Source organism: Hippoglossus stenolepis, chromosome 2, assembly GCF_022539355.2.
Source record: "Hippoglossus stenolepis isolate QCI-W04-F060 chromosome 2, HSTE1.2, whole genome shotgun sequence".
Taxonomy (NCBI): Eukaryota; Metazoa; Chordata; class Actinopteri; order Pleuronectiformes; family Pleuronectidae; genus Hippoglossus; species Hippoglossus stenolepis.
In genome coordinates this window covers 16,825,124-16,853,085 of record NC_061484.1, presented here as the reverse complement: position 1 = coordinate 16,853,085, position 27,962 = coordinate 16,825,124, and the positions used below count along the sequence as shown (strand labels likewise).

Sequence of the window (27,962 nt, the reverse complement as noted above, 5' to 3'; positions counted from 1 at the left end):
GTGAATTGTGATTTCCACTTCTAACAGATTGCTCCAAAAGCTCTGTGGATGCGCATAGTTCATGAACCTGATCATCTTTGCTTTTTAAACCCAAAAAACACATTTGACAAAAAACACAAAAAAAGGTCTTATCAGGTGAAGTTGAGTTCAGCCTCAGAAACTCAGGAAGTGATTGTGTCATGATCAATAATTGAAATCAAGTCATTTAAAAAGTCAGGTTAACAAACTGCATCACGATATAAACTATCTTAGGCATCTCAGCCACATCTGGCTACAGTACCAGTACCTGTGTTTTGCATCAACATATCCCCCCTCAAGAACTTAAAAACACAGATCACATGTTCATACTGCACATGCACAACCTACTGAGCCCCAAAGAGATGACTTCAGCTTGTTGAAGATAGTAATACCATTGCTTTAATGGGACAGCCGGGCTGACAGCATGTAAAAGGCCAGAATTCAATCACAAGAACTTAGATCACAAAAAGAAACATTAACTCAACAACAATGACAAATGCACATTGCATTCTCTGTTTCTCACAAAACAAATCAAAAACAGCATGACCAAAACTCGTTTTACATACACTCTCGTATTTTGTAGCTATACATAATCTTCAGTAATGTTCCTGTGTTGCTCCCGAGTCTGTCCGTGGATGCGAGGCTGCACTGATAGGTCCATGCTAGTGGGCTGCTGAGGATGTGTGACAGGAGAACATGTGTAGGGTGAGCCTGGGCCTTTGGCATTGAGGGATGCAGGGTCCACATTCACCAGAAATATCCGCATCTGTCTCGACAAAATTGCTTGGACACCGTTACCCCGAAAACATTCAAGGCTCTCTGACCATGCTGAAAAACCTCAACCCATTCTCAATACTTTTTTTTTTTTTAACTTCCTGACACCAAGCTGGGGCTTTTTAGGGAGCAGAGATATCAGCCACTTCTCTTTTTTATCTTCTTTGATAGCTTTTTTTTGTTTTGTTAAATCCTTGGCATTAGGTACCAGACAGTAAGACGTTCATGTCACTGTTACTGAAGAGTCTAACAAGCTCTCTAAAGCAACCCGACCCCCATATTGTCCTGGAATCAAACAATCACCATTTATACAAGTCAGTTCTGAAAATACAATGGCAAGTGACATTTTTCCACTAAAGTTTCAATGTGAACAACAAAAAATATATTTCACTCCCCATCTGTTTTGTTCAGCTTATCAAATGCATTAACTGGTTTGTTTTCTTTGTAGCATCGTACCAACATTCACTGATTTCAATATTGTAGAAGTTTTACAAAGACATAAATATTGTAGAATACTATACAGTAAAAAATACAAAATAAACTTGATATAAGTTTTTTTTCTTAAATGATAATTTACCAGAGGCAAACCCAGAAATGGATCTGTGACACTAGGCAAAAAACACTAGAATTACCCCCTGAGGTCAAATGATAAAAGAATAGCCATGTCTCCAACCAGAGCTTAGTCCCAGATAACTTACTACTTGTATGTTATTCTTAAGTAGTGTACTATGTACAGGACTATAGGCAGAATGTGGGTGTCCTGTGTGGCACATAGTCATTGTGAACTATGCAAGTGCACTAGTTTGGGTGTTATTACTATACTAGTGAGACGTTAAGCTAAGGAGAACTTGAAGGCACAATTATCTCAGGCAGAATATGCCTTGAGATTCAAACACAACAGTTGTGGTTTCAAAGGTGTGAGATTCTAACGGGAACAAGAACCAAAAGGGGAAATAAAACAGTTTACAGCTACAGGTATGGTTTAGGTCTGAGAACGACGAGGCAGTGAATCAAGTTAAGGCCAAATTACTTAAGATCGTCCAATCAGAACGCTCTGACAGTAAAATGATGTTAGACCTGACAAATCACAGATTTGCATTATGATATCGGTTTACTAACCAGAACTCTTCATTATTTTGTCATAGCCTGGCTCGCTACATAGATATTTCTTCTTGAGGATAAGTCAATTATATTAAACTGCTTTTTTTTGCTCTTCTTTCAGAGGTTGTTATAATGCACACTAATGTATAAATGTATGTTACAAGAATATACATGGGCTTCAGTCTATAATATTTCACCAAGGAGTACATCCAAGCATTCAGGGTGAGGACTTTGGCTTTGAAAAGTTAGTCTACATATGCACAAACATGAGACATATGTAGAAAATGCACCAGAGAAAATATAAGAAAAACATTAATGGACTAAATGGCTCACACACTGATCGACCATCACATATGGCCAATTGTTCACGCAGAACCATTTCCTCTTTAAAAAAAAATAAGAACACAAAAGTTTTCAAGTTTCACCTTCTCATCCCCCTGACAGTTTTCCTGTGACCACCGACTTGTTCAGGGCTGAAAAGGAACATGAAAAAGACAGGGGTTTGGAGGGCTTCAGGGGTAAAGTTCAAGTTTGTCATTCCTCATGTGCAAGTCAATATAAAAAAATGCTACAACTCGTACAACGCTCTTGTCAACAAGACAGGTTCAGGGTAGTCCGAGTCCCCCTGTAGCTTGCTAAATAAAAATGGGCTTGGAAATTGGCAGGACAGCTTGCTCAATCAGCGATGCAGCACACGATCCCTGTATTTCTTTCTTAACCTCCGACATGTATCCACTCTGGTAAAGGAAGCGCAACTGTGGGAGTCTGCATCGTCACATCAAGAGCCAAAACAAGATTTCCATCCTTTGTCTCTCTTATGGCAGAAGAGTCATCTTCCTCTTCCACTATGAAATGTCATTCCTCTGTATTATTTCGTTCCTATGACTTCAGTTTAGGTTGGCTACCCCATCTGTCACATTATAGCTCCATGTGTCCCTCATTCGCTGTCAGTCTCTATTTCTGAGTCAGACCACTGCACTGGGCTCAGTTTCCCATGGCGCTGGGCATACTCGATGACTGCCGTGTAGCAGAAGTAGTACTGGTCCCAGGTCTGGATGCTGAAAGCCCTCTGCGTACGCATCCGCCGCACCGTCTGACGGACATCTATTGAGCCGATGTCCTCCAGCCTGGACAGGCAGATGTCCAGTGTACAGAATGTACCTACAGCGAAGACAGAGAATTACTTGAGGAAGACTTAAACAGTTATTTACACTTACTGACACTTTCCTGACTCTTGACATGACTCTAGCCAGGTATACAGATATAGAACCGGGAAGGACCTTTTTCCCGTAGAGCAGTTTGACTTTTTAGTAGCACAGACTCAATAATATGTTGAAGTCACACTGCAAAATGTTCTAAGGGGTTAAAGTTATGTGTTTTTGCCAATTGTTCCATGCACTTTAACAATAACACTATCTCTAGATTCTGTTTGTATAACAGGAAAGGACTATCTTACCTTAAGGATAAGTAAAAAGAACATTCAAGCTATCATGTTGTCAATATTGACACCCTATGTGTTTACCTGTGCGGCCAATGCCAGCACTGCAGTGCACAACCACAGGGGGGCCCCCTGGAGGCCCCGTCCAACTGGATCCCAGGCTTTGAACCGCAGCATCCCTCCTCTCAAGTACATGCTCGCGGAAGTCCAGCATAGCAGAAGCACTCTTGGGCACGCCGAAGTCCGGCCAGCTGACGTAGAGGTAGTGACACACCTCCCGTCTCTCTCCAGACTGACAGAAGGTCAGACAGGGTCGAAGAAGAACAGAGATGGACTTTAGGATCAACTAGCATATTCAAGTGAAGTATTCTTGTCAGATTACACAAAATAGTGATCTAACAGGTTGAAGACATTCCACCAACAAAAGCAATCCCACAATCTAAAATAATTAATCTATAAAGTTATTTTTGTTAGAAATTAAAATATCCCTAAAGCCATCAAATGGACATTAAAGGCAATTTGATCATGTTAAATTAATAGACCTAGTTTACGAATTTTCAGGTACTTAAGTGCTCGCTGTGACTTACCTGTGTGTTGTAGAGTTCGAGAAGGGAGAGTTTGAAGTCCTGGAACCCCTGGATGTGTGTGTTCCTGACCAGGAAGCATCCGTGCTGCTCAGTCCTACCCTCCTCAAGAGGCCAGTACTGACCACACTTGACACGTCCACGCTCCACCACCCTGAGAAACACAACACAAATCACAGCCTTTCAATCCCCCTCGTGACATTGCTTACTCTACCACCCGTGCATGTAGACATGGTTTGCACATCTCTCAAACTGGGCAGACGCTGTGCATGTTTGGGAATCTTCGTACTTTGTGTTAGCTCAAAAAAACGTGGTATGTGCTTTCCTGCACAGCTAGAATCTCACACTACTTCACACTGTATGGATCAACTATCTGGATATAGCATGGGTGCTCACATTGAACCCCTCCACCCCAAAATAAATTGCGTTGACCAATTCAGGATTAAAGTGTGGCAGGAGTCTCACCTGGTGGTCATGACAATGATAAGTACCATCTGCTCCCACACCATGCGCCAGAAGTCGCCATATGTTTTTGGCAAAGGACCTGTGGGACATAAAAATCTGTCAGGCTTTGGTAGCACCAGAATGTACTGAGTTGAGTTTAAGTACAAACATGTATGTAGCAGAAAGGTCTTCACAAAGTTAATAGTTTGTGTTTCAACAGCTCCTCACCCTGAGTTGCAATGTAGGCGTTGGTTCTCTTGTACCCATCCATGAAACTGCCATTAATGTAATCTGATGTCTGCAAAAACAAACAGTAGTGATGAAGTGAGACTCATTGCCTGGTGATAGAATCGACTTCCATCTGTTGGATGCTTAACATATTTACACGTAGTATTAGAGTGGGGCCGACACATCTTCTGTTCACATCGCTATCTCTGACCTTTCTATAAAATAAAATGTTATTTTTGTCACTTACTTGTAGTAAATGGTTTAACAAAATGACAAGAGCAGCATACAAATATTATACTTTATGAAAGTAGAACAAATTCAGTTTCTACAGATGAGATTCATACTGTCGCTAATCTCAAGATTTGTTCGACAGACATACCACCTGTTTATTTTTTACAACATGGATTGTATATTTATAGTATAAACCATTATACCATTGTGCTTTATTAAAAAACTGAAAGCTTGCCAAAAACAGGCCTCTCATTCAAAACAAAACAAAGTGTGTGATACGGTCAAAACCTCCCAACTTTGTAATCACACATATCACAAGCAGCAGATAAACGAAGGTCATGAAAACAGAAATAAAAACAGCCAACATTTTTGAGACATGTCTTCAAATCAAACCTAGTTGCTATTGCAAAATCTGATTTACACATTTATGTCCACAGCAAATCCTGTACTGATTGTTTCAGTGTGGACAATTATTTTCTGAAGTACCTGTCTTGTGCAAACATGAATAAGGGGTGTGAATATGACCAATGTTGGCTGGACTGTCACATCATGAAGCAGCAAAAATGTCATAGAAAAAAGTTACAGGAATAGTTCTTAAAACACATGAAATAAATACAAGAATCAATAGACAGGAGATGGACTGAAGATTAAATAATCACCTCATCCTCGTCATCAGAGAGCTCGCAGAGGCGCACTCTCGACTGGTCCAGGCAGAGAACATCGCTGTACCTGTTCTTTATCTGATTGGATAATTTCCTGTGGAAGCAGAGTTGAGAAACGTGACAGACTGAAATACTGGGCTGATGTGCATCTGTCATGTGATTTCCCTTTGCCTTGTTAGCGAGAGAGAAAATAACAAGCAGAAAGACATCCATCCATGTTTGGTGGATGGAATATATTTTTCATCTCTTACTTGGAGTAGTCAAAGGTGCCGGCCGGTGGCTCCTTGCGGATCTCCTCGTACTCCTGATAGATCCCTTTCTTCTTCCTCCTCTTCACGTGTTCCACCAGCTCGTGCACCGTCATGCCTCCCTGCTCTGGCATGTGAAGAGACAGCTCCATGCAGCGGTCGTCGTCGTCAGGATCACACGATGAAGACAGTGGCGGGGATTGAGAGGAAGGCTGGTGGGGCGGTCGAGGCAGAGATTTCTGGGGCAACGGAGGCACCCCTTCCTCCTCCTCCTCCTCCTCCTCCTCGTCGTCGTCCTCGTCGTCGTCGTCCTCCTCATCTTCCTCCTCTTTGACATCCTCATTCTGAGGTCTATGGGCTGAGTCTGTTGTTGTGCAGTCCACCGCATTTTCATCACCTTTCTGAGAGAGCGGCGTGTCAGGAGGTGTTTCTGACTGGGGAGGGGCTTGGTGACCACGACCATTCATGTTAGCATTGAGGCTGGAGCCACTAACGGCCATGTTGGTTTCGCTCACAGCTGAGCCGTTCCAGTGTTGGTGGTTCCCCTGCAGCCTATTGGCAGCAGAATTTGGGCTCTGCTGATACTGGCCTAGGCCTTGAGTCCTGCTCTCCACCACACTGCAGTGGTTGTGTGGGTTAGCATTATTATCATCATAGCAGTTAGAGTTAGCCACAGCTAGCTCAGAACCTAACTGTGTATTTATATGGGTGTAGGACAGTGTAGCGCCTGCGCTTGTGTTGCTGCACTCCAAGCTGTAAGACCGTAGCAGGCTTCCCACACAGTCATGCGCGTCATGCTCTTGTGTTTCACCCTCAACAGTGTTTGTTTGAACGTTAACACAGGACTGGATCCAGGCCACGTGGCTGTACTGGGATGTCCCACCCAGGTGTTCAGGAAGGGAGGAGACTGGGATGTGACTGGCCAACTCATGAGCTTTCACCGTGCACACCTAGTGATTGCAAAGCAAAGAAAAGAAAATTCTAATAAATAACAAGCGTATTAAACCTTGGGACATAACCACCTGATGAAGACCGACACACATACCCTTTCTCTCAGCTTCTCACGCACAAAGAGGCGAAGGACCGCGAAAGGCGCTCGAAACCAAAGAGGCGACGACACAATGAAGACACATTTTAGACGAGCTGGAAATGCCCCCTGGAAAGTACAGAGAGAGGCAGTTTAACACCAAAAACCAGAGGGCAGGTAGAGGAGAGAGCAAGAGAGGATGTTCCAGATTTTTACCTTGAGCAAATTGAGGATCTTGACACAGAGCTCATAGTCAAAGTTACCATAGTTGGAGTTGGTCATGTCGTAGATAAATATGAGTCCATCTCTTTGAGTTTGTTCACTACGGCGGAAACAAGAGGATTTTTCATTAAAAAGCAGAGGTGGAGCGTCAAAGAAGAATAACTTTATAAAATACACCGGAGGGAACTAAGAATAAGGAAATTTTTGTTTTTATATTTATATTTTCTCCAGCCACAAATCAAAAAGAACACAGCAGTACATCCTACACTTATGCTCAGTTTTGTCAGGACTGTGCCAGAAGTGTTGTAAGTCTTAGTAGTAGTGTTATGGCCCATATGTTTATAGTCGTTTACAAACTAGAAAGAAAACAATTGGAACCTATTTGCAAACATAGCAAGCTAAAAACTAGACAGCTACAGTAACTACTGCAGAACAGACACATACTAATAATCTTACAGATCACACTCTGTACATGTTAACATTTAGCTGTCACAGACCAATTCAAAATTGTCAAGACATGAAAAGTGCACGAAAAAGCTATTTTGTGTGTGTTTTAAGACAGATAATATTAAGTACACCAAAACAAATGAAGCCATCTTAGGTTGAAGGCTGGTCATCGTAGCCCACTTGGCTTCTGACTTTCAGTGAGACTAAGGCCATGTTGAGATGATAAACCACTGCCTTAAGTAATTGTCTTCATGTGGCTTTATAAGTGCAGCAATGTTATTAACATCTTAATATTAGGTTTCATTTATTGTGTGGTGTGTTTTAATATGTCTATACAGGGTTGTGGTTTTATTTCCAGTGATTCTGTAGCCTCAGGGGTTCTCTCAATAAAACTACACACTCTGCATTTCTCTCATAGTTTTGTATTTGAATTGGATCCAAATGTCAATCCATTATGTTGCTGTCATCTTCTTCTCCCTTCTCTCTATGTTACCCAATCGCTTACAGCCAGAACAAGTAAGTGCAGAGCTAGGCTCAGTCTATCAGTTTGCTCAATGCATTCATGTTTGTGCTGCCGCTGTGCAGAATCAGCAGAAAGACGATACAAGCACACAGCAAGAAAAATGATTTTTTTAGTTTATCTCACTGTTTGAAACAATGTCAAAAACTGCTTACTAAATCTCATCTTCATCAAGTATGTTGCATGTTAATATAGTCACAGTTGGTTCTGATGATTGTCATCGTCTTGTCTTAGCTTTTGAAAAAAGATTGTTGACAAATATATTTTGTCACAGTTTTTGCTAACAAAATTAACACTAATCTGGGAAACAAACAGCACCAATTAGTAACAAAAATGCATAAACTGGAAACCAGTAACTAGTAAAACGAAAACTGTAAACAGAACAAGTTAATAAAAAGAGCAATAGCACACCAGAAGTGACAGGTGTACCATGAAAGCAACACCAAAGTTTAGTGGAGTGTACAGGGGAAAAGAGTAAGGGAATCACCTCTCTATGGCTTTATCCAGCTGGTAGATGATGGCCTGAAGCACAGCTTTGTGGGTGGTGACGTCTGGCCGATGGAGACGAGCAGTGAAGAGCGCTAGAGCTGCGCCTTTACCATCACGACCAGGCTGGTAGGAACATTGACAGGCCATCATATATTATACACCAATGCAAATTCAGTCTGATTAAAGATATACTATTTACAATGTATGTGCATCATGCTTCATGTTACCATTGTTGTAATTGCTAGTTGATTAACTTGAGCTCCTTTGCTCTATGTGGCTCAAAATGACTTCACTACTCACCAGGACTGTAAATTTGCCATTGAGCAGCTCAGAGCGAAGCGGCTCCTCGTCAGGGTTGATGTCGATGATGCCCTCTTTGATTCTTGTGTTCTAAAACATGACAAATGATGCAGCGAAGTCAGCAGGTAAACATGGAACAGCACCAGAAAACTAATTTGATTCAGTCATTGTTTATTTGTTACTCTATGAGTTAAAAGACTCAATACATTTTGGAATAATATCAGGCTATAGGTGTGTGTTTTGAATATCAGTGGCAGCCAAAACTCATTTGTATCCCAGATTGTGCATTAAAGCATTATGCAAGTGTGGCATCAAAAATGACAGCATCTAATACAGTATTAGCAAAAGTATATATGAAATAGCTTTGCATAGATAGTGTTTGTTGCTGAGATTTCGTATTGGTTCATGGATTGTATGTAGTTCACGATAGTGTATTTCTCAGAATCCTCTGTGGACTAACTGTCTCAATGAATAGCAAGTTATGACGCGTTATAACAGGACATAGTTTTGACTTGCTAATATGTATGCTGCTACAGTGCAGTCTTCAACACATCATGGATGGTCGTCAGTCGCGCTACAAAACTTTACACTGTCAAGAGGAAAACTGTGACTGTAACGCCATATGGAATATAATGATTATATATGAATATTGAATAGGGAAAAGAGCCTATGAATATTGAAATTGTATTGATTATTTCTATTTTAGCCCTTTGTCATGTTGATAATATAAATTAAGTATTTGCACTTGTGCCATCAATCAAAAACACTGGTGTACCTTGTATGCTTGGAAGAGGTCGATGGCTCTGCAGACGTCAAACTTGCGGGCCATAAGAAACTTTACAGCTGTAGGTTGAGAGACAAGCCCGGCACTGTGAGGCTGCTCCCGGCTTCGCACTTCACTCAGGAACTCCTCCACAGCCTGGACAGACGTGAGGGAGGAGATGAAGAGAAAAGGTGAGGTGTCTGTGTGTCAGGAGAGGTTAGAGCAGGAGACCATAAGGGCAAATAAGCCAAGCAGGAGCGACTAATAAAAAGCTTAGAATTTAGGGTATTGAGAAACAGGAAAGAAAGACTGACAGAGGATAAGGATGACAACTGACAGAAAGACACACACACAACTGTCACCCCCCTCAGCTTTGTAATACTTCTAATACAGACGTTAGCAGACTGCCCCCTTGGAAGATGTCGTAGAAGAGAGCACTCATATGCCAGGAGACAACAGTCTGCTTGTTTCCACCCAAGTGTAATGCACCTCCAAATTTAAAACCAGCAGGAGTAGAGCACATCATCATGAATGGGTATCACAGATTACCTCATCCACCACATACAACACCTGAATGGACTCTCTCACAGGATGGAGAATGAAAAAGCGGATTAAGTGAAAAATCAATCCCAATACAGGGTTTCCATGTTAGTGGTCTGGCAGATGTGAGTCATCCTGATGCATCTCATGACCAGTTTTGTTATTAGATCATGGATACATTAGACAATAGACACATTCAGTAAATATATAGCATTTTCTGTGTGAAGTAGCAAGTCTGCTTCCTTTAGCCTATGTTTGATAGATACATAGATAGATAGTAAATTCATACTTTGTCATTTAACAAGTCAATAATAGCATTATACCATCTCTTGCAGGTTTTGTTACTGCACCACAAATTAAAAAAAAAAAAAAGTTGTTCACATGTTTCTAAAAGGTGTTTTGAATGGGCAGTAGTAGCGTTAAACTGGAATTAATTGTTTTTATTTGCTGCAGGGTGAGTGAGGTGGTAACATTAAATCACGCCCTTATATCATGGAAAAGCTGGTAAATTAATGTCTCCACCAGTGAGAGGACATGAGCACCAGGACGCGGCTGGAAACCATGGTGGGATCATACGAAGACAAGGCAACACGTCGCTTTTCAGCATTGAGCAAACAAGACGAACGTTTTCTACTCCAAGTGGCCTCAGGGCTGGGGATCGATGGAGGAGACCGATTCTGGGAATTCCATGTTTAGCCGTCAAGAAACAAACCGAGAAATGCGGGAGGGTGGGGGGGGGGGGGTGAGCCTGTCCCGTTACTTAGCCTAATGATCTGTTAAACTTATGATGAAGAACCAGTAACGATAAAAGTGAAGTTGGATCCAGGATCGCGGTGTTGCGTTTGCTGTTTCCTGTCAATGTCAAGCCCTCCTCTGTCCTGGAACGTGATGGCAACAACAATGCTAGGAACCGGAGGCTCAGTTCTCTGAATTCTCGACCGTAAATCTGATAGCTAGCTGGTGGGCTCATCGCGTTGAGCCGCATGATCTTAGTCTGTCTTCACCGTGTCATAGTCCATCATGACTTGAGGAATTCCCGGCAGGTCCTTTTTAACCCCCACACCTGATTTAATATACTTTGTACCGTCGGACAAGAACGCTGTCGAGGAAAATCCCTGGAAATCAACAATAGCTATTAGCATCGATTAGCGGCTAGATTACATGTGGTGGCTGGACGGCTAACGGTGGCGTTAAAGACACTTGAAGCTCCACGTTTCGGGCAAACCGCGCGTGGGGATGTGCTGCGAGTTAACAGAGGCGATAAGAGCATATTCACATGGTCCGTGTAAAGATGGGTTATCAAGGGAATTGCTGTTCGGGACACATAGCCGGTTACGGGCTAGTAGCTGCTAGCTAACGCCATCGTGCTAACACACATGCTAACCGCTGTCAGTCACACCGAAGTCAGGGTGCGAACGGGCCAGTGGTGTTTACCACACCACAGCGTTCCCGGGAACAACCGACCCGAACAAACATATGGGGAAAATCCCCTGTTAGAGGAGGAAGTGAACGGGACATTTGTGCCCACGGAACACTGCGGGGAGATGAGGGAAAAATCAGCTAAGAGACCCTTACCAGCTGCTCCTGAGTTGTCAGGGCTTCCGCCATCTTGAAGCCTCCGCAACGTCGCAGCGGGCGCGCCCACCAGCCGCTAGCTCACGCCCGAGACGGAGGCCACGCCCACACCCAATCACTTCAACACCAATTATGTGATTGTCAATATTTTAACCCCACACTGATCAAAACCTTTATATACAGTCTATGATCAAAACCTGGGTTGATCAATATATCTGTACCACACACTGATCAGATCATGTGTTTATCAATATATTTTACCAAACACTGTTCAAAACTGTCTTCATCAATACATTATTTTACCACACACTAATCAATACTTATACTAATACTTGCCACTAAAGATCAGTAAATGATAATAAACAGTACTATACTCAAATAAATACATTTTACCACAGACATTTATACTATAAACACTTCAAATAAACCTAATTTAAAACTGCAGTTTACTATTGACAACTTAAAAACTGAATTTCTCATTCACGATGAACTTATCAATAGAATTTACCACAGGCAGTTTAAAAATGTATTATACATGTAGTATATCTTAATAATAGTCAATCACTTTCCATATACTTTACTATTAAAAGTTCATAAACAAATGTATATGTTGCTGAGAATCACTTATAAAGTCTATAAACCATATGTTATTATTATTGTTATTATTATTATTGTTGTTGTTATTATATTGCTATTATTATTCTTATTAGTAGTAGTAGTATTATAAGTAGTAGTAGTAGTAGTAATATGATGCAGTATGCATAGGAACAATCGCATTCGAGCATTTGTTCCGTCGAGTTGTTTTTTATGTAACACCGGGGCGGAACGGCGGACTTTTTGATTTCAGAAGCTTCAGCGCTGCTAAACAGAAAGACAATGTTTATACTTAGCTTTCAAAATAAAGACTTATTTATAAAATAACAATACAACGTGTGTTCATGTTGTTAAACATAGTTTATAAACTTACGTCATGTTGACTAACATCCAGCTTCTCACACGTTTGTTGGAACCAGCGCAGCTTGTTCACTATGAGCAGGTCGGGTCCTCCGAAGAGGAAGAGCTACCTGGGTCAGCACCAGATCAAGAAGACACAAGGGTGAGTCACAGTTCTCACTTCATAATGTTAGGAGAATCCTGACCAGGTTCCTCCTGTTGCTAGGAGACGTCTTAACATCTCATTTCTATCTAATGACAGAGAAGCAACATTGCTATTTATGCTCATGGATCTAAACTGCCAACATGTATTTTCCTCCACAGCCTCCATGCTCCTGAGGAGCCTCTACAAGGAGACAGACCGTCAGACGACACAGACAGCAGAGACAGCCTCATGGTGAGTGTGACAGCATGACCAAAGGTGTTTCTCATTGCTTTTTTAAATATGTCACATCACAATCAACCTGTATTATTATCTATCTTAGAGTGGAGGTGCAGTGTTCCCACTGGGAGAATCCACATTAGCACTTGATGCAGAGTTGCTTCAGGTGCTGGACGCTGTCGACCCTGTGAAGCCTGCAGCTCGTCCAACACCAGTAGAGAGAGATGCACATGAGGAGCCAGCGTCATTGGCGGCCTTTGGCCCGGCACACTCGCTTGCACCAGTTGGAGACAATAAGCGACAGAGTGACAGAGGTCAGGGACCCCACAGAGCCCCCAGCGCCCAGGAGAGAGTCTCTTGGCGAAGTGTGGATTGTAAGAGACCAGGTAGGACGGCTGAATGCAAAGATCTCGCTCAGAAGCTTCTGTTCAGTGAGGATTTGGAGGAGGCAGAAGGCGCTAAGAAGGGTTCAGAAAGAGACCAGCCGGTGCCTGCATCAGCCGACATTAATGAGCCACCATGTCGAGAAATAAAAGACAGTCAGCGAGCAGGCAGCTCCAACAAGTGAGTCTGAACTCGCATCATCGCCCAGTTTTTCTTTTCCATACTTTGCTGTTTGCAAATGTCTCTCGCTCTCTGTGTTTCAACAGGCAGAAGGGTGCGCCCAGAAGAAAGAGCCCTCCTCTTAGTAAAGAGGAAAGTGGATCAAGTAAGAACGCTGCCCCCCCTCTTGATGTGTCCAGAGACTACATCTTGTTCAGCCCCACGCGCCTCACAGCTGCCATGAAGCGGGCCAAGCTCCAGCAGTCGTTACAGAACCAGTCGGCCTCTGTGCTCACAGTCCCCACTGGATTAGAGCTCAGTTCTCTCAGTGACACCTTACCTCGGCCAGGTGAATCATTTTAAGTATTGTCATGAAACCTTCTAGGTTGACATATGCCCAGTTTGTCTAATTTTACCTGAAATATATTTACATCTGTGTTCTCAGAATAGACCTTGATGTCAGAGCTCAAACTGCCACCAGTGTCATTTCATGTCATGTGTAAATGCAAAATGTTCTTTGTGCTCTGCTGTAGGCATTGCCCTGTGTGCTCCATTGAATCAAGCTGAAATGCTGCAGTTATCCAGCTGGGGTTTGCCTAAACCCGTCCTGGAGCGCTACCAGAAACACAAAGTGACTAGCATGTTTGAGTGGCAGGCTCAGTGCCTCACTGTGGGACACGTGCTGCAGGGAGGTAACCTGGTGTACTCCGGTAAGAAAGAGTTACAAAAAATGGTTTCAAGTTTAATGTCTATATAGTAGCTCCTTTCAACACTAATCTCTTTATATTTCTATTCTTTTTCAGCTCCCACTAGTGCTGGGAAAACTCTGGTGTCGGAGCTGCTGATGTTGAAACGCATTTTGGAGACTAAAAGAAAAGCTCTCTTCATTTTACCTTTTGTCTCTGTGGCTAAAGAGAAGATGCACTATCTTCAAGTGAGGGAGACGTGGACAGAATTATATGTTATATCTAATAGTTGTCTGTGAGTTTACCTCCATCTAAAAGACTTGTGTCTCTGCACCTGTAGAGTGTATTTGAAGAGGCAGGAGTCCGTGTGGAGGGATACATGGGCAGCACTTCAGCTGCTGGAGGGTTCAAAGCACTGGATGTGGCTGTTTGCACCATAGAAAAAGCCAACTCTCTGATCAACAAACTCATTGAAGAGGACAGTATGGGTCTACTAGGTAATATACTGCATATGTGGTAATAGAATTTTGATTATCAATCTTTCGAGTCATTTAAATGTACGTGTTCTTTCACTGTACCTTTAGTACATTTGGATATGTGACTGTTAGTCGGACCAAACGAGTCTTTTGAAGACTTCACCTTGAGATCTTGAAAATTGTGTTTTGTATTTTTCACTATTTTCTAACAATGTTAAACAATAAAAAATCTTGATCTGCTAAAATTGAATGGCCCATGTCCATCCCAACCAGCAAATTTGAAGTGAATCTGTTCAGTAGTTTTAGCTAATCCTGCTGACAAAGCAAAAGGACAGGGGCGAAAACATAGAAGCTATAACTGTTTAATGCAACATCCCTGAAAGTGTGTGTGTGTGTGTGTGTGTGTGTGTGTGTGTGTGTGTGTGTGTGTGTGTGTGTGTGTGTGTGTGTGTGTGTGTGTGTGTGTGTGTGTGTGTGTGTGTGTGTGTGTGTGTGTGTGTGTGTTCATGAATATAGAACATAAAGTTTGAGGTTGTTGTTGTGCTTCCAGGTATGGTGGTGGTGGACGAGTTGCATATGGTCGGGGATTCTGGAAGAGGCTACCTGCTCGAACTGCTCTTGACCAAAATCCGCTACATAGCCCAGAAGCAGAACACCACAGGGTCCGTCTGTTTCACTGTTTGTCTTGTTGTTGACAGTGTTTTTACAATCCTGTTAATAGATTAGTAAGTCTGTCTGTGCATCTCCTTCCACAGGTCTTTGTCTGAGGGTGTACAGATAATAGGTATGAGCGCCACCTTGCCTAACCTCTCCCTCCTGGCTAGCTGGTTAGGTGCTGAGCTTTACCAGACTGACTACAGACCTGTACCCCTGCTGGAGCATCTCAAAGTGGGCTGCAACATCTACGACAAGAGCCTCTCTGTGGTGCGACAGTTCACCCCGGCACTCCACATTAAGGTGATTGGGATGGCCGGCTCCTCCAGTTTCCGGTTAGGATGATTGAAGCATACTTATCTCATGACTAGTGATATAATCATGTGCTGTGTTCTTTCCTGCTTTAAAGGGTGATGACGACCACATAGTGAGCTTGTGTTATGAGACGGTGAGTGATGGCCGCTCTGTGCTGCTGTTCTGCCCCTCGAAGAACTGGTGTGAGAAACTAGCAGACAGTATCGCAAGGGAGTTCTACAACCTCAGACTCGCTGGTATGAGACAGATTTTTAAATTCATTCACCCCGAAAGTCCCCTTATAAAACCACATTTAAACTCACTAGATACACACACGATTATTTTAATAAAGATTCATGAAATACTCTCTGAGAAATCAAGGAGAAAAAAAGCCCTACCTCACAATGTTAAAGAAAGTGAAAAGAAATCCTGAAGAAACAGGGGTGACAACATAACCTCCTTGGCAGAGGTCAAATTTGCCTTCGGTGAATATTGTATAGTGAGGTGATTTATCTCTCTCTATCTCTTTCTTTCAGATGGTCAGGGCGACACTAACCTCAGACCAGTGTCTTTGGATCAAGAGGGACTAGTGGATGTTTTAGCCCAGTTGAGACGAACTCCTGCTGGGCTTGACCCCATCCTCCAGCGGACTGTGCCATGGGGCGTGGCCTTCCACCATGCAGGTGAACACGCTCATAGAACCCTTTGACCACAACAAACTGGGGGCTGAACGTCAGGGTGATTGTATCCTGCTGCGCTGATGTTTCGTATTCTCTCTGCAGGGCTGACATTCGATGAGCGCGACGTGCTGGAGGGAGCTTTTCGTCAGGGCATGGTCAGGGTCCTGGCCGCCACCTCTACCCTCTCTTCAGGAGTTAATCTCCCAGCGCGCAGGGTCATCATTCGAACCCCGACTTTCAACGGACACCTGTTGGACCCGCTCACGTACAAACAGATGGCAGGACGAGCAGGGAGAAAAGGAGTAGACACTATAGGTATGGACTGGTCTTGTATATTTGAGCCCACATCACGTGATCCTTGGTATGATGTCATTTTGTTGCTCCTCTTTCAGGTGAGAGTGTGTTGGTTTGTAAGGAGGCGGAGCGTCAGAAAGGCATTATCCTCCTCACAGGTGCTCTTCAGCCAATCAGCAGCTGTCTGGTGAGAAGGGAAGGGGAAGGTGTCACCACGAGCATGCTGCGAGCCATCCTGGAGGTACGATGGATATTTACATTAACACTATCACTTACAGGATGTATGCGAGTCTTTTCCTGATTATAAGTCTTCAGTGCAGTGACAAAAAAACAATTTCTGCCTCATAAACTCTTTGATTACAATTTTTTTGTGCCTAATTCATATCATTCCATATCACAGATCATTGTTGGCGGCGTAGCCAGCACTCCACAGGATGTGTCATTGTACGCTTCGTGTTCTCTTCTGGCTGCCAGCATGAAATGTGACGGCAAATCCAGATCAGACGAAGGCACCAACAAAGGGGCTATTGAGGCCTGTGTTGAATGGCTGATGGATAATGAATTTATTAGCATCCAGAAGGAGGGAGACGGTACGGACACCATTGCCCAAGTGCTATTTTATTATGTGCTATGCCACGATGGAAACAGAATTAGACTGACCCTCTGGTAACAGCTGATATTTCACAAAAAAATTACATGAGGATAGAATTTTAAATGTTTCACTTTTTAAGTTAATGCAGTCAAACAGATGCATCTGGATACACTGAGCACTACTACCACAGAAAAAGTGTTTGCACATCACATGTAGGTGCAAGGCTACTGTAAATAAGCACACTGAATCCAAAACTCATACTTTACTAAAGTTTTCCTACAATTTGGCAAGAAAAAAAGATCTGTTAAATATCATGTGTTGTATCTGCAGATGCAGAGGAGCGATACTGTCCCACTCAACTCGGCGCTGCCACCCTCTCCTCCTCCCTCTCCCCTCCCGAGGCTCTGGGAATATTTGCAGATCTCCAGCGCGCCATGAAGGGCTTTGTGCTGGAAAATGATTTGCACATTCTTTATCTGGTACATTTTATTTATAACTTTCTCTCAACTTTATTCACTCCAGATTATCCCTGAACCCTCACCACTTGATTCCTAAGAGTAACTAAATGTTGAGTGTAGGTTTTGAGCCAAATTGCCCCTCATCAAACCAATTTAATCAGTCCCCATAAGCCGAGTCATACATGATTCTTTGTCCTCACAGATCACCCCGTTGTACGCAGAGTGGACGACCATAGATTGGTATCAGTTCTTCCGTCTGTGGGAACAGCTCTCGTCATCGATGAAAAGAGTGGCAGAGCTGGTCGGCGTCCAGGAAGGTTTTCTCGCGAGGTCCGTCAGCGGCAAACTTGTCGCCAAGACAGAAAAACAGCGTCGACAGATGGCAATTCATAAACGGTAAAGCTCACTTTGATCTTGATTGCAGATTGACAAACAGTTAGTTTTAGAGATTAACATCCTGTCTTTGTTGTCACTATCCAGGTTTTTCACCACCCTTGTACTCCAGGATCTGGTGAATGAGGTGCCGTTGGGAACAGTTGCTTCTAAATACAACTGCAATCGTGGGCAGTTACAGTCTCTCCAGCAGTCTGCTTCTACTTATGCAGGTACATGCTGAAGTCAATGTAGAGTACACCTACAGAGTTTACATTAAAAATGGAGGGTAGTAACAAGTGTAGTAACTTGATGCAGGAAGCAGCTGCACTTCAGAGTAATGTATATACAGAATAGACTTCATTCCATTAGCTGATGCACGATATACTTTCTTCAGAGCTATATACTGTATCCATCGTTCATTAGTGCTCATGCTTATTGCATCAAGTTACCGTGAGAGGGTTCACAAGGATCGAGTGTGTAGACTTTGTAGGCACGTGGCTCAATTCAATCTGGGTGAGAGTCCATATTCAATTAACCCACACAGACACGGCAAGAAACCCTAAGAAAGCAAAAGCTTAAAGCCTAAGCTTAAAAAGAGACAATTATTTACCTTAAATCAATGGCTCAGTGCTGGAGCTTCCAGAAACAGTCTGTTCACTTTGTGCTGCCCCTCAGGTATGGTGACAGTGTTCTGCAAGCGTCTGGGCTGGCACAACATGGAGCTGCTGCTGTCCCAGTACCAGACCAGGCTGAGCTTTGGAGTCCAGAGGGAGCTGGTCGACCTGGTCAGAGTCTCCCTCCTGAATGCAACACGAGCCAGAGCGCTCTACACACAAGGGCTCTGTACTGTCGCTGAACTAGCCAGGGCCACTGTGGCTGACGTGGAGAAAGCCTTAAGGAATGCAGTCCCATTCAAGAGGTGCGTGTGTGTCTGTTGCAGTAATGTTAGCCCCTTTACAATGATGTAATTGCCGGACAGAGTCATTTTCTTTAGATTATTCTAGCAAATATAAGCATCATAATATCTGTAATTTTGTCCACACAGTTAAATTAGATTTGTTTCAGTATTTAAAAAAAATAGAAATAGCTTTATTTATAAAGGTAAAATGTAAATATTATCACCTTTGTGAAAATGTGTCCTCACACTTACAAAAAAGTAGTTTGACTACACAAATAGTATAGCATTGTAAATATATATATATATATATACAATGCTATATATATATATATATATAAAATAACCCTATATATATATATATATATTAAAAAAAAACTAACATATGTACTCATACTCAAGACAAATTCCACTTCTAAATCAAAGCAACTTTAACATCAACACACCAAGTTTAATCTCCCTGAAAAATGTTGATGCCCAAATGTAAAGTCAACGGTGTCTGTTCCTCAGCTCCAAGCGTGCAGTTGATGAAAGTGAGATGGAGGCGGTGGAGAGACGGAAGCTTCGCTGTGTCTGGGTGACAGGTGGGCGGGCCCTGACGGAGCAGGAAGCAGCCGACGAGATTGTTACTGAGGCGAGGCTCCTCCTCCGGGAAGACCTGGCCAGGCTAGGAGTTCAGTGGGACCCGACGACACTTCCTCCTGGAGCTCCTGGTGTCGTCAGCCCTGACGACCATCACAGCATTGACTCAGAAACTTCATCTGGCTCAAATCTCATCTCACACGAAGCGCAGGGAGGTAACACTAAAGATGGCCAGGAGGGAGGCAGACTCAAGAAAAGTAAGAGTAGAGATGCTGGTGGACGTAGAGAGGAGGATTATAGAAGTGAGAAAAGAAAACAGGAGAAACCAGAAGGTGAAATCAGGAGAGAGCAGGGGAAGTCCAATCCTACTGAAAAGGAAGTAAACAAAAAGTTTGAGGTGCACAGAAAGGAAGATAGAACAGACCCTGAAATTATACAAACAGATAATGAGATGCCAGTGGAGAGTGGCAAAGAAACAGAAGAGAAAGCAGAGACAAATAAAAATATGTCCATGGCAAATAAAACAAAAAATCTAAATGAAAAACTAGAAAGACAAACACCCATGAGGCCAGAAAAAGAAGAGGAAGAGCCCCAAAAACCAGGGGGAAAAAGTGAAGGCCCAGTCTCAGGTAGACCAGTGGGTCAGCAAGCAAAACAGCCCGTTCCTGAAAGAAGTCTGACACAGGAGTTGGCGGAGATTGTATCCAGCCCTCTGCCTCGGTCGCTGCCACATCCTCAGCCCACGCCTCCTCCAAGGCCCCCTCCTCGTTTCAGACCTCCGATATCCTGGGTGGAGGAACAACGTAGTGTTTCCACAAGCACTTTAAAAAGAGACGGCACCACAGGGGGTGCTGCCTCACCTGTGCAGCAAAGTAGACAGAAGCACTCAAGGGCTCTAAGCAAAGTCCTGCACTCCATACAAACTGACAAATGTGCCCAAGATAACGGAGAGACTGTGCGAACATCCCCCCTGAAATCAGCCGACACCTCCGGCCCTGCAGTCCAGCAGGCGACTACTGACCCCGTGCAACAAACTCCTCCCTCAGTTTCTGCCCCGACAAATGGCGCTGCATCAGATCCTCCATTATTCTCTCCAGAAGCCAAGCGAAGAAGGGTAGAGGCCGGAGAGGTGGATAAGTTCTCATCTCCGGAGCTGTACACGGGAGATGAGGGAGATGTTGAAAAGGGACAGGAGAGCTTTGGCGACAGCTTTGAATTGGACACTCAGACAGAAAGAATTCTCGTTCAACAGTCATACCAATACAGGAATGAAAAAGGAAGGAATCAGATGTTAGAAACAGAAAAGACAAAAGAAGAGGGAATGGTAGAGACAGTTGTCGAGCTGGAGGGAGACAACGGACTTGCCCCTAACAACCCATGTCCCAGATTCAATATCTCTATTACAGATAGCCAGATGGAGCTCATCCTCAACACCAGCCACCAGGTGACTCATCGGAATCAATTACAATAATTATGATTATATATGGACTGCAAATAAGAAAAACAATTTAATCATGTGCTTTGCCTCTTTAATAAGGACATGCTGTTGTTTTCCCAGATGTCTCCTGGTCCTGGTGGCGGTGAGAACATGGATGAAGGTAAAAATGAAGGTGGTGATGATGATACTGACGCCCCTGCTGCCAATCAGGTTGCTTCTGAGAGTCCTAACAGAAGCAGCAGCTTCCTGTTCGACAGCCTGTATGACAGCGCCCTGCTGGCTGGTCTGAGCCCACACCACCAGTCAGACGAGGAGGAATCTGATGGCCAGGAGCAGAAGTGCCCCCTTCCATCGACCCAGGAGCGACGACGCAGTGAGCTCCTCGCCAACCAGGAGGCTGATAAGCAGGAGGCAGTGCAGTGGGGCGAGTCCTCCTTCAACCTGTCGGAGTGGGGCGACTCGCTGTTTGTGGGCGAGCATTTTATGAAGAGGCAGAGCTTATTCAGGCATACGGAGAGAACGCAAACAGAGCAACAAGGCCGACATCAAGCTCAGGAACCCAACGCAGAGGAACAGCTGTCAAATTCAACATCCGAACCTGGTCCGATACAAACACAACCTCAGCGCACTGCAACTCAACGTGAGCGTGACAAGGACACAGCTACAGCTAATGACAATAAAGCAGGTGGGAGACAGGGGGGTGAAAGTGGAAAACAGGAAGAGATGGAAACAAACATGAATGTTTTATTTGTAGATAATGCACCTGAAAGAAATCTTAATTGCAGCCCTGATTTACAGGAGATCTTTGACCGTTGGCCTAGTATGTCTGACCAGTCCTGGCAAAACACTAACGCAGGCCACACAGCCACTCAAACAGCCGCTGCTGCTGCTGCTGCTGCTCCTGCTGCTGCTGCTGCTCCTGCTGCTGCTCCTGCTGCTGCTGCTGCTGCTGCAAACACAGAAACTCCAGATCCACCTCAGCCTTCAATACAGGGCAGGAACACAGGAAAGCTGAATGTGCAACCTGCTGCTGAGAGCGAATCTCAGTCGGCACAACCCTCCAGACACGACGCTGAGAATGTCACAGAGAGACCAGGATCTGCTGGTGACCTCATTCCCCCCACCCAGGAAACGCCGCCGGTCACCCCCAGAGTAAAACTAACCACCTCCTCGGTCCAGTCGCCTCTCACCACCAAGCCCCTGAACCAGTCGACCCCCTCAACCCTTCCTCCACGGAAACAGGCAGCCCGGAAATGTCGTAAATCTCTCACAGGACACAGTAATCATCCATCAGAAGCTACCGACACTAAACAGCCCAATTCTGATCGGAGCCACAAACACCAGCTGGAGAAAACAAAATCTTTAACTACACATCCTGAATCCGAGCTGAGGTCTGTTCAATGCTCAAAACCCAAACCTCTGCTACACAGCGACCAGCAGCTCAGCCGTCCTCCACAGGGCACTTCTCCGTCCTCTCACCGACCAAAGACTCCATCTGATACAGAATCGCCAGTCGTTGAAGGCTTCACTCTTCAGCTGTCCCAAGAAGCATCACCAAATTCCAGCAACTCTGGGTCTTTCTCCATCATAGACGTGGCGAGTGACAGGGGCCTGTTTGAAACTTTCATCAGAGAGTGGAAAACTAAGGAGCGGTACTGTCTGGCGTTGGCCTGTGAAAAGAGGGAGCGCAGAGAGCAGCCTGAGGAGGAAATAGGAGGGAAACACAAGAGAGGTAAACATAGAGGTGACATTTAGCTGCAGTAAAATGTGATATAGATTGTTAAAAAGCACAGTTTTACACCCCAAGTCTACTTAATCTACCAAGCACAGTGCAGAGAATCAATGTTCTGCATCTGTTTACCTTGTCACCTACAACACAAATGACTGTAATACCCTAAATAACCCATGTCCTCATCCATGCGTGTGTTCATCTGTGCAGCATCAGCAGCTCATCAGAAGCTCAATGGTTTTCCAGTGAGAAACAGTGATGGACTGGTGCTGATTGGACTGTCGGTCTGCTGGGGAGCAAGAGACGCGTACTACGTATCTCTGCAGCAAGAGCAGAGCAAAGGTATCGACACGCACACGCACGTTACTGCCCACAATCCAAATGAAATGTTCCCTTCATTCATCTCGTCTGTTTAACGCTCAGGTTTGAGCTCCAGTCTGGCTCCTCCTCTGCTGGATGAGGATCTGCCAGTAAGTGAGAGGCTGGGGCAGGTGAGGGCTTGTCTGAGTCGGCCATCAGAGGGTCCCAGTGGGGTAGTGGTTGTCACTTATGACATCATCCAGGTGTACAAGACGCTGGTACTGAGCTGTGGCATCAGCTTGGAGGGAAGCTGTGAAGACCCCAAGGTGAGAATACGGAACTCATACATGCAAAGTGTCCATTCACATGCAGATCTTTGTACTCATGCAGAGTACAAAAGCTTTGCATTGAAAGCCAGGACCTCAGGGTTTAAGTGACCAGAACAATCCGGATTCATGATCAGACATAATAGATTAATAACTAAATAAATGTGGAAATAGCCACAGAGACGAGCACACACACACACACACACACACACACACACACACACACACACACACACACACACACACACACACACTCCTGCAGACAGTAGAGAAGTTCTTCTAACTTCATTGTTGGAGAAGAAGCTACACCCATTTATCCAGGAACAGTCAGTCTCAGTCTTCAATCATGAAGTTTCACCTCGTTTTAATAGCATCAAGTAACTAATTAAAACCAAACTTATCATTAAATTAGCACTTGAACAAACATCAGTGTGCTAAGAGCTATGTAAATTGACAGAAACCATCTGATTTGAAGTGTATTTTGACTCATTAGTTTGTTCCATGTCCCATCCACCAACATGTAGGAGGCGGGTTTATGTCCTAAACTTGCAGCTAATCGACTGTGTTGAATGTTCACCACAGGTCGCCTGCTGGCTGGTGGACCCTGGCAGTGAGGAGAGGACTCTGCCCAACATGGTGACTGTCTTCTGTCCTGAAGAGCTACCTCTGCTGGATGGACTCGGAAATGCACACGCACACTGTCCCCGTGTCAGGGCAGCGACCAAGAGCGTGCTTGTACATGCTGTCATGAAGCACGTCAGCGGCCTGCTGGAGCAGGACGGCATGCTTGGTATAGAGACTGTTAATCGTACAGTATTGTAGCAGTGGACAGAACTGTGGTAAACATCAGTGGTTTAATGTTTTGTTTGTGTCAGATCTATTCAGGAGCATTGAGATGCCTTCTCAGGTGAGTCTGGCTCTGTTGGAACTGAATGGAGTGGGCTTCAGTGCTGAAGAGTGTGAGAGACAGAAACACGTGATGCAGGCCAAACTCTCCACGCTGGAGTCTCAGGCGTACAACCTGGCTGGACACGGCTTCTCCCTCACCAGTGTCGACGACATCGCCCAGGTTTGACACGTTTACTTCTCTATCCCGACAGTGTTTGGGAACCAAAACTTCAAATTCACTCAGAGTTACAGTTTCTCCAAACATCTGTATGCTAGGTTTTGTTCTTGGAGCTTCACCTGCCTCCAAATGGTGACGTGGGCGGATCAAAAGGTAAGAAGACTCTGGGCTACACCAGGAGAGGCGGTGGCAGAGTACGGCTTGGAAAGCAATTCAGCACCACCAAGGTGAAACTGCTTTGCATTACACAACATTATTGGGGAGATTAAACATCCACAGTGTTTAAACTAAATAAAAAATATGTTGGCAGGATGTTCTGGAGAAGCTTTGCCCCTTGCACCCGCTGCCAGGTGTGATTCTGGAGTGGAGGCGGATCACTAATGCCCTGACCAAAGTGGTGTTCCCCCTGCAGAGGGAGAAACAATATCATCCTACACTGGCCATGAACAGAATATACCCCATCGCCCAGACACACACAGCCACAGGTAAAGCTCATAGACAACCGATAAATATGGAATGTGTTTCACGAGGACACAACTTCACTTCATTGGTGAATTATTTTAGTTTAGCACGTTTTATTTTGCAGTGAATGTAAAACATGCAGTGACCGAGCTCATTCTGCTGTCAGGTCGAGTGAGCTTCACTGATCCCAACATACAGAACGTCCCCAAAGACTTTGAGATCGACATGCCCACGGTGGTGGATGAGAGTCCTCCTTCACAAAACGGCTGCCAGAACAAACCAGGGTGGGTATGAGCTATGAGCCAGCGCTTCTCAAAGTGGGGGGTTGGGTGGCCTCCAGTATGTTCTGAGTAAGAACTGTAATTCTAGTCATAACTTCCTCATATATCATTTTCCCTCTGGTGGATAAATCTGTCTACCTGAGAAAGAAAAAAGTACACTCCACTCAGGCTCTTAGTGTGTTGATAACTGCAGACTTTAAATCCATTTTACCTTTTCAGAAACACTGAGTCAATCTAAATCCTCCCATATTGTTATAGCTTTACTTCATATATACTCCAATGTGGTTATATCATAAATATTGTGTTTTTGAGCTTCTGCATGCAAACACTACAGAAGATACATCATGTAAAAGGTGAATATGTCAATATAAAAGTAAATTTGTGCATTTGTCAATCAATCAGAGGCAACTACATCAAATCTCAAATCTTTTATGCTAATATTCATTATACCATAACCAATTACATGACTAGGAAAATACAGGGTCATGAGTGCCAATTCATAAAAGTTGAGTCAGAAGGTGTAAAGTGAAACTGGTCTTTTAAAGACCATTTTCAAAGTTATTCTAACCGTTGCTGGAGTTGAAAGAATTAGATGCATTTTCTTTACAAAGCTCATACTGTTCTGTTTCAGAAAGAAGAGACGCTCTGCGGTGCCTTCAGTTACAGCTGGAGCTGCAGGACAAGGCCCGACTTTCTCCGTCAGCATGAGACACGCCTTTGTACCGTTTTCAGGTGACTATAATGATGTAATTGTCTTGAGTTGGTCTGTAACTTCAGTGTCTGTTGTGTGTCAGCCTTGTCTTTTTGCACACCAGGAGGAATGATCTTAGCAGCTGATTATTCCCAGCTGGAGTTGAGAGTGTTGGCTCATCTGTCCAAGGATCAGCGACTTTTGCAGGTCAGTGGTTCATAGTGAACAGTAAGGAACCCTTGTATGTTAAACATGGATACGCAGGTAAAGAAACGACGGAGCCTCTTTGTGTTCACCAGGTGCTGAATGGAGGAGCAGACGTGTTCCGCTGCATCGCCGCTGAGTGGAAAAGTATCGACCCAGAGACGGTGAATGACAACCTGAGACAACAGGCGAAACAGGTACGAGGCAGGAAAGAGATGAGAACCACAGGCATGCACCTAAAATGGGAAGCTCAACAGCGCGTGTGTGCGACATGTGACATAATGTGTGTTTGTCTTTGCAGATTTGTTACGGTATCATTTACGGGATGGGAGCCAAGTCTTTGGGGGAACAAATGGGAGTGGAGGAGAATGATGCAGCCTGCTACATAGAGAGTTTCAAGTCCAGATACAAAGGTAGACACATTTCCATCTCTGCTTTAATCATGCTCATACAACTAATGGCTCAGAATGTATTCAATACCTGATTTTAGATATGTTTGGTTTTAAAATAAAAAAATAGTTCAGTTGAGTTTGTTTTTTATGTTTCAGGCATCAATGCTTTTCTTAAAGAAACTGTGAAGAACTGTGTAAAGAACGGCTATGTTCAGACTCTGAAGGGCCGCAGGAGATACCTCCCTGGAATCACTAACACCAACTCGCACATCAAAGCACATGTAAGCGAGCCGCTCCACCACAACTTCCGTTTATTTATAGGCTGTGAAATACATGTGATTTTTTTTTTTTTTTGCTCATAACATCAGTTTCTGTCTTGCTCCCTCCCTCAGGCAGAGCGTCAGGCGGTGAACACGACTGTTCAGGGCTCAGCAGCAGACATTGTTAAACTCGCCACCGTGAACATCCAGAATCGACTGAGGAAAACATATCCTGCTGCTCCCGCGTCTCACCAGCACACACTCTCAGGTGACACACACTTTCACCGTTCTCACACCACACACACACAGTGAGAGCCTGTAGACTAATCCTGTCTGATAACATCAATGCTGTTCTGTTGTACAGCCAGGAACCAGAGCAGGGCTCGGGTGTCTCACCTAAGAGGAGCCTACTTTGTCCTGCAGCTGCATGATGAGCTCATCTATGAAACCACAGAGGACGACCTCATCCAGGTATGGAAATGATTTACTGGATTGTCAGTTACTGAATGTATATTAAATGTAAAGAATATGCAGAAATGTTTATTAAAAAAAAAAAAAACTTAGAGACATCCTATGACCATTTTTCTTAAACGTAGTGCATTTCCTGCACATTTCTTTTAGGCCAATTTAAGAAACAGGACAGCACAGTCTGGAAAAGACCACGAGTATATTTAAATTCTTTTTTTTCTCCCAAAACCCTTCATCAGGTTGCTCAGATAGTAAAGAGAGAGATGGAGTCGGCAGTAAAACTGTACGTAAAGCTCAAGGCCAAAGTCAAGGTGGGACCCAGCTGGGGGAACCTGCAGGACATCGACCTGTAATCACAATGTTTTAATGTCTGATACCAACGTGTAGTTACTGTAGTTCTGTGATGTGTAAATAACATGATCTGTGAAAAATATTTTTAATGAATACTTACATTAATGAAATGTATAAATATAAGATAGCCATGTTTGCTCTATGAACTCTAAATGAACTATTGAATGTATTTATAATTCTACTCTCTGGTTTACGGTGTCAAAAAAGTATAAATATGTGAAAATAATCAAATTTTATTTATTAATACATGACATATTTTATGCAAGATGAATTTCTGTTATTTAATAAATTGACAAATGGTTATTTTAACGATCTATTAATGTGTTGATTAGTCATTTTTGTCTATAAAATGTAACAAAACAAATAAATGTTTCACTTAAACAAAATATTCAGTTCACTGTGATATGACAAAGAAGCAGCAAAACTTCTAATGTAAGAGATTAGACCGAAACAATCGATCAGAAAAGAATTTAAATTATATTTTTCTGTCGATCGACTTGTTTCAGCTCTACGATGAAATTTTAAACGAAACAAAGACT

At 43.7% G+C, this 27,962-nt stretch overlaps 2 protein-coding genes across 2 annotated transcripts; one reads left to right on the top strand and one right to left on the bottom strand.

Annotated features, from left to right (window-relative positions):
* Positions 1-394: 394 nt before the first annotated feature.
* On the bottom strand, positions 395-11,686 carry ptpn9b (protein tyrosine phosphatase non-receptor type 9b). Its single transcript, XM_035145822.2, has 13 exons — positions 11,612-11,686; positions 9,509-9,652; positions 8,734-8,823; positions 8,432-8,556; positions 6,972-7,077; positions 6,774-6,884; positions 5,732-6,678; positions 5,478-5,574; positions 4,588-4,657; positions 4,381-4,459; positions 3,919-4,069; positions 3,416-3,623; positions 395-3,054 (listed from the first exon to the last, which is right to left on the bottom strand). Exons 1-13 carry the CDS (start codon positions 11,642-11,644, stop codon positions 2,831-2,833), a joined length of 2,385 nt encoding a protein of 794 aa, XP_035001713.1. The 5' UTR covers positions 11,645-11,686; the 3' UTR covers positions 395-2,830.
* A 751-nt stretch (positions 11,687-12,437) lies between these two features.
* On the top strand, positions 12,438-27,737 carry polq (polymerase (DNA directed), theta). The gene is made up of 35 exons (XM_035145739.2): positions 12,438-12,707; positions 12,869-12,941; positions 13,030-13,490; positions 13,577-13,818; positions 14,003-14,179; positions 14,273-14,403; positions 14,496-14,652; positions 15,182-15,293; positions 15,387-15,588; positions 15,695-15,836; positions 16,116-16,262; positions 16,362-16,574; positions 16,652-16,794; positions 16,954-17,143; positions 17,476-17,624; positions 17,806-17,999; positions 18,084-18,208; positions 18,654-18,897; positions 19,384-20,899; positions 21,014-22,625; positions 22,833-22,964; positions 23,046-23,248; positions 23,831-24,038; positions 24,124-24,317; positions 24,413-24,541; positions 24,625-24,799; positions 24,943-25,060; positions 25,689-25,789; positions 25,873-25,955; positions 26,048-26,149; positions 26,254-26,365; positions 26,501-26,625; positions 26,737-26,872; positions 26,969-27,075; positions 27,312-27,737. The coding sequence occupies exons 1-35, from the start codon at positions 12,640-12,642 to the stop codon at positions 27,423-27,425; spliced, it is 8,337 nt and encodes a 2,778-aa protein (XP_035001630.2). The 5' UTR covers positions 12,438-12,639; the 3' UTR covers positions 27,426-27,737.
* Positions 27,738-27,962: the final 225 nt, after the last annotated feature.

What these genes read in the sequence shown, in the direction of transcription:
- ptpn9b (XM_035145822.2), bottom strand. Translation starts at nt 11,644, where the DNA reads ATGGCGGAAGCCCTGACAACTCAGGAGCAGCTG. An exon ending in AGATCCTCAATTTGCTCAAG is followed by an intron (nt 6,885 to 6,971) that starts GTAAAAATCTGG and finishes TGTACTTTCCAG; the next exon opens with GGGGCATTTCCAGCTCGTCT. An exon ending in CGCCTACATTGCAACTCAGG is followed by an intron (nt 4,460 to 4,587) that starts GTGAGGAGCTGT and finishes TATGTCCCACAG; the next exon opens with GTCCTTTGCCAAAAACATAT.
- polq (XM_035145739.2), top strand. Translation starts at nt 12,640, where the DNA reads ATGAGCAGGTCGGGTCCTCCGAAGAGGAAGAGCTACCTGGGTCAGCAC. An exon ending in TGACACCTTACCTCGGCCAG is followed by an intron (nt 13,819 to 14,002) that starts GTGAATCATTTT and finishes GCTCTGCTGTAG; the next exon opens with GCATTGCCCTGTGTGCTCCA. An exon ending in ATTTGCACATTCTTTATCTG is followed by an intron (nt 17,625 to 17,805) that starts GTACATTTTATT and finishes TTGTCCTCACAG; the next exon opens with ATCACCCCGTTGTACGCAGA.